Here is a 6,209-nt window from a genome sequence, read left to right as displayed (position 1 = left end):
CACAAGCCCCGAGGTGTGGCCAGCTCCCTTGGAGGGGCAGATCTGAGTACAGTAGACACCAGCCCACTAGGGCCCCAATCTCTGTTGTACTGTTTGCAGTTTCGCAAGCCCTGGGTTCCTGGCATTGTGCTGAGGTTGGATCACAGAGATGCTGCCTGCAGGTGAGGGTGTCAAGCCAGTACCTTGGCCTCGCTGGAAATGAGGTTCTGGCCAGCTCCGCGCCTGGCCGACTGTGGCAGGTGGGACAGTTGCCATCATCTCTCCCTGGTTTCAGTTCATTTGTCTTGGTGTGGGAGGGGTGTAAAAATGTCACCAGTGCCTCCCTAAAATGGCCTTCCTGCCAGGACAGTGGGCTTTACAGTGCCCTGGATTTCATAAGCCCACAGGCTATGTGGGCCTGTACAGGCCCCAGCTCCCTGCCTGTAGAGTGGGGATGGCAGCAGCTCCCTCCTCGCTGAGGTAATGAATCTAGAGAGGTTAGCAGGGGGCTTGGCACGTGCAGGGCACGCAGGACAGGTGAGCGGTCACCTTTCCTACCCCACCCTCATTCCACACACCATACTCTCCTCCTCTCCTCTGTCCCCCAGCCTGAATGCCTATTCCTTCACTTGACCAGCAACTCTGGTGTCACATCCACAGCTTCCCCTTGTGACCCAGAGCCCCTGTTGCCTGGGATTCCTTCTTTCCACTCCAGAGCCCCTGGTACACATCTCCACGTAGACTTTTCCTTTTATTCACATAGACGTATGCATCCTCAGCTTGCTTACAAACCTCCCTGTGAGGGCTGAGAGCTGCTTTCTCAGTGACATTTTGGTGAATGGCCAACATTTCCCAGGAATGAACTAGATGCAGACCTAGCTCTTGAGGTATTCCTTGTCAGACAGCTAAAAGACCAAACAGGTAACTGGACACCTCCAGTTACTCCTTCAACAAGTGGTTTTTGAGCTACCGTATGCCAGATGATCAAGGCAGATGCAGCCCTCCTGTTGGACACAGGCCACTACAGAACACTGTGATTGATATCGTTGGACCTCTCATCCAGCCCTGCAGGGTGAGGTAGCTGGAGGCTGACACGTCCAGGGAGGTAACAGGTGAGGCTGAGGAGCACACGCTGGGGCGAGAGCAGCGAGGCTGTGTAGCAGCTGGGTTCAGGAGCAGGCCAGGGGGAAATGGACAGTGTGGAGAGTGGCAGGCCAGGCAGAAGCACAGCGTGGAAGTAGAGAGAGTGGTGGCAAGCACGGTAATGGGGGCCCAGGTGAGAGATGACAGTGACCTCACCCAGCCAGCTGCGGTGGGGGGACAAAAGGAAGTGGACAGATGAAGACACACTATACTGAGGATTAAAAACAACAGGATTTGGCAGATGGTGTAAACGGTGGGCCCTTTGCTGAGATAAAAGAGCCAGCAGCAGATCTTTGGGGTCTAAGGTTAGGGGGCCGGGGTTCTCCATACAGAGGAGTAATGTGGGAGGTGCCCACAGCAGTGCACCAGGCCCTAGAGTAAGAGATCTGTGTGACCTTGGGGGTCATTTAATCTCTCTGAGCCGAGTGTTCTCATCTGTCAAATGGGCAGAATGCTCACGTAGTTTATAGGGTGACTGAGAACTCTCTGTGGCATCCAGCCCGGGGGCACACACCTCTGCACCCCCAGCTCTGAAACTGTGGACAGCAGTGCCATGTTTGTTGGGCATCTCCAAGCCCTTTGTATGGATTAGCTCACTCTTCTCCACGGCCACTGACGAGGAAACTGAGACAACATGTCACCCTCCAGCTCTCACTCCCATCCCCTGCTGTGCTCCCAGTGAGTGTGTGGCCTAAGAAAACCCTACAAAGTGATATACTCACAAACTCCACAAATAAACCAAGATGGAATCCTGAAAAACGTCCAAATAACCCGCAAAAAGGTAAGAAAAGAGAATAAGGAAACAAACAGAAAACAAATCATAAAACGGCAGACTTAAGGATGAGTCTGGCCAAAGGCTTTGCTCCCAGCACACAGTTGGAGTTGGTATTTACTAGGGACCAGGCATGCATCTGAAGGGGATGGGGAAGGTGAGTGGCTGTGAGCAAGAGGCAGGGTCTGAGTCTGAAGGGCGCCCCAGACCCGGACAGGAGCATGCACAGGCGTGAGGGGATAAAGGAACAGCCCTTTGGAAAGGCTTTGAGAAGCTTGGCTTGGTCAGGAAGAGCACTTGGAAAAGCCTGAATTAATTCCTTGACATTTATATATTGGGCAACTACTGTGGATTAGATGAGATATTACTGAGCAACTCCTATGGACCAGCCCTGTGTGGGGGGCGGTCAGAGGGCCAGCTCAGCTGTGAGACCTTAAGCAGACTTCCTCTCTCAGACCCACAGAGGCCAAGTCTGTAAAATTCAGCAATAGTTCCTGCCTCTCAGCTGGAGTTTAGCTAAATTAGAAATAAAAATACCCACCAAGGCTTGTCTACTGTGTGTCAGGCCTTGTTCTGGGCCCCTTCCACACAGAATCTTATGTGATCTTCAACACTGCCTTCTCACTGGGGGTCATGCCTATTTGATAGATGAGACAGGCTGAGAGGCGACAGTGGCACCCAGTGGGTCTTGGGTGTGGCCTGTCCCAGTCCTCCTAATGCCCAGCGAGCTGAGCTGGACCCCTCAGGGCACAGTCCCTGTCCTTTGTTCCTTGTTAACCCTAGAGCTGCCATTCCATCTCTCCTTCATCCTGTAGCCTTTCCCACTGTTGAGCTGAGGACTGGTTGCCAGAAGCACCAAGTTTTGGTAGGAAGGAGTAGGAAGGTGCGTTTTGGCCACAGGCTGGCCAGCCTGGCCAGTGTCCCCACGACTGCCAAATCTCCTGTACTGAGTGCTCACGTGCGTTTATTTACATCTCACTCATCACTTAGGGGAAAGTGTTTCAACACAGACTTTGGATTCACACTCAGGCTAAATCCTAGCTCTTCCCCTTATTAGCTGTGTGACCCAGGGCAAGTCACTTCCTTCTCTATGACTGTCTCATCCATCAAATGGGCATGACCCCCAGTGAGAAGGTGGTGTTGAAGATTGCATTAGATTACTCTGCATGGAAGGGGCCTAGAATGAGGCTTCACACAGTAGACAACCCTTGGCAGGTATTTTTATTTCTAATTCAGCTAAACTCCATCACCTCCAGCCCCAGAAGTGCTCTCCTGACCCAGAGCTGTTCCTACTTTGCAGGCCAAGGAGCCCCCTAGTTAGGGCCAGCTTCCTCAGAGCCCTCCTGAAAATTCCTGTGGGCTCAGGAAAAGGAGAATAACAGATTTAATTAACTCCCAGTGACTGGCAGCATCGTGTTTTTATCTGGGCTGCGTCACCATGGCAGCCTCATGGTGGGGTTGTCGAGGGGGCGGGTGGAGCTATTGTTCCTGCCATTGTGTGTTCTGGAACACAGGCCCAGGAGAAAGGGACTGGCACGGGCACCAATGGCACATGGCACAAAGCAGTCACGGAGTCAGAAAGGAGCCATCTGGGGGAGAAGTGTGGGGTGGCCTGTGTGGCCTGGCTTCCCCCCAGCTTGCTCTCAGACCAGTCTAAGTCAACTTAATGTGGGGTCCCCAGCTTGGGGCTCAGGCTCACTGTGGCCCCCAGAGCTGAATGCATGTGTGCCTTGGTTGGGCATGCTGAGGATGGGGGGTCCACGGGGCTCCTGGAAGAGACCCACAAAGTAGCTCAAGCAGCAGCACTCTCCCACCCCAGGCTAGGGTTTTGTGGCCAGGCTTGGGTTCAAATTATGGAACCGTCAACTGCCATCCACACAGCTAATTGTGTAAAATCTGTAAAACAGGAATAATTTGTTACCCCAAAGGGTTGTATGTGAAAGCCCCTGGGTATAAGGCAATCAGGAAGGGGTCATTCCTGTTCTGAGGGGGTGGTGAACAGTCGCCTGTCCCTCCTCAGTTAGGGCTCCCTCCTACATACCTCTTAGGATGCAAGGTTCCCCTCTCAACCCTGGCTGTGGAGAGGAAATGGAACTAGAGGTGCCCATCTGGAGTGATGTGGAACCAGGTGGTACCGATTACTTGAGCTAATTTTCCTACCCTCTGCAGAGAGGGAAAGGAATTGGGGGAAGAGACATGGCGGCCTGGAGCTAGAAGGGCAGGGCCAAGTGGGGCTGCGCATGGGTAGGAGGCTGAGGAAGCGGAGACGGAGCTGGGATTCAGCGAGCGGAGGCGCCTAGAGTAAAGGAAAAGAGGGAACGGCCCACGCTCGGCGGCGGCGCGTTGGGCTCAGACAAAGGCTGGTAGCACGCAGTAGCCGCGGGAACCACCCGCCCGATCCCCCCCTACAAGAGCTGAGACAAGCAGGAAGCCGCGGTGCGGTCCGGAATGTTACACGCTTTGGACATCCAGGGTTGGGAGCGGATACAAGGCCTAGGGCGCCAGGAGCTGCCAGGTGTGTATGCATAGGGCTGAAGCTGGGCACCGGCGGGCTGCTTTGGGGGTCTAGGAGGTGGACCACCTTTTCTCCGCCGCAATACAACTGCGCCATGGCTCCCCTTCGGCGCCCTGGGAGTCTGCCTATGGGCCTCTCAAGCCCTTTCGGAGCTGGGGTACCCTGCACCCCGGGGATGCGGATGGCGAATCTCCGTTCGCACTGAGGACGAACCTGGCATTCGCGCGCCCCCTGCTGGCCTGCCTGGAGTCACCTCGGCTGGGAGGTGGCGGCGGCCGGGTCTCAGATACGGGAAAGCCCTACGGGGGAAACCTCTGAGCGTGACGTCATCCAGGTGACGTCACCGGGCCCCCGCGGAGTGCGGAGGTTCCGTAGAGGAGGCTTCCCCGGGATTGCGCAGGGCACCGGCGCGGGCAGGGAAGTCGTCCGGGGCTACAGCACGCCTTCACCGCGCCCTGTGTCTGTCCCACAGGTCCCGCGCGGCCCCGGGTGAGGCCCGCCAGCGTGCCTGTCGGCGCCATGGGAAGAAGCGGGCGCCGCTGCTGCTGCCCCCTGCCTGCGCGCGCACGACTTGAACCCAGCTGCGGGCAGCCCCCGGCCGCGGGTCCCCGAGTGACGCTGGAGGCATCTGGGAGCTTGGCGCGGGCCCGGGGCCACGTCGAGGAGCCCATTGTCCAGTGAAACAGCCGAGGACCCGCCGCCCGCGCCGCCGCCATGGTTATGTCCCAGGGCACCTACACGTTCCTCACGTGCTTTGCCGGTTTCTGGCTCATCTGGGGTCTCATCGTCCTACTCTGCTGCTTCTGCAGCTTCCTGCGCCGCCGCCTCAAACGGCGCCAGGAGGAGCGGCTGCGTGAGCAGAATCTGCGCGCGCTTGAGCTGGAGCCCCTTGAGCTCGAGGGCAGCCAGGCCGGGAGCCCCCCTGGCCTGGCGCCCCCGCCACCACCTCACCGCGGCCGTCTCGAGGCGCCGGCGCACGCCCACCAGCACGTGCACGTGCATCCGATGCTGCACCACGGGCCCGCGCAGCCGCACGCGCACCCGCACGCACACCACCACGCGCTTCCGCACCCACCGCCGCAGCACCTATCAGTACCGCCGCGGCCGTGGAGCTACCCGCGCCAAGGTATGTACCGACCTCCGCCAGAGGGCAGCCTGGGTCACTAGGGTGGGCGAGGCCTCGAAAGGGGGCGGGCTCGCTGCTTACCCGCGGGGCTTCCATAGGACAGCCTCCTTGAGAAGCTAGGAGGAGGGAGCGGGCTGGGTCTGGGGTTGGCGGCTGGCCAAGGCCTCTGCGGGAGGCTGAGGACCGAGAGCCTCACGTCCTCGGACCGCTTCCCACTTTGCAGCGGAATCGGACACGTCCAAGCCACCGTGCTACGAAGAGGCGGTGCTGATGGCCGAGCCGCCACCGCCCTACAGCGAGGTGCTCACGGACACGCGCGGCCTCTATCGCAAGATTGTCACGCCCTTTCTGAGCCGCCGCGACAGCGCGGAGAAACAGGAGCAGCCGCCGCCCAGCTACAAGCCGCTCTTCCTGGACCGGGGCTACACGTCGGCGCTGCACCTGCCCAGTGCCCCGCGGCCCGCGCCGCCCTGCCCTGCGCTCTGCCTGCAGGCGGACCGCAGCCGTCGGGTCTTCCCCAGCTGGACCGACTCAGAGCTCAGCAGCCGAGAGCCACTGGAGCACGGAGCTTGGCGCCTGCCGGTCTCCATCCCCTTGTTCGGGAGGACTACAGCCGTATAGAGGGCGCCCGGCGTCCCGGGCCCCACCCGCGGACTCCTGGCCTGATTGCGGGG

At 58.6% G+C, this 6,209-nt stretch overlaps 1 protein-coding gene across 4 annotated transcripts in view; it reads left to right on the top strand.

The window, feature by feature from the left end:
* The window catches only part of PRR7 (proline rich 7, synaptic), an 8,664-nt gene extending 2,461 nt beyond the window's left edge, over positions 1-6,203 (top strand). The window contains exons 1-3 of one of the 4 annotated variants that reach the window (XM_024745588.1): positions 7-1,903; positions 4,882-5,535; positions 5,759-6,203. In XM_024745588.1, coding sequence (XP_024601356.1) covers positions 5,124-5,535; positions 5,759-6,156 — 810 coding nt within the window. In that variant the 5' untranslated portion in view covers positions 7-1,903; positions 4,882-5,123 and the 3' untranslated portion in view covers positions 6,157-6,203. Of the gene's footprint in view, positions 1-6; positions 5,536-5,758 lie in introns of those variants that run through there. The other 3 variants (XM_024745587.1, XM_024745589.1, XM_024745586.1) reach the window with 3 other exon arrangements.
* Positions 6,204-6,209: the final 6 nt, after the last annotated feature.

This window comes from Neophocaena asiaeorientalis, unplaced genomic scaffold (genome assembly GCF_003031525.2).
Source record: "Neophocaena asiaeorientalis asiaeorientalis breed wild unplaced genomic scaffold, Neophocaena_asiaeorientalis_V1.1 scaffold292, whole genome shotgun sequence".
Taxonomy (NCBI): domain Eukaryota; kingdom Metazoa; phylum Chordata; class Mammalia; order Artiodactyla; family Phocoenidae; genus Neophocaena; species Neophocaena asiaeorientalis.
This window is presented reverse-complemented; position numbering and strand designations above follow the sequence as displayed.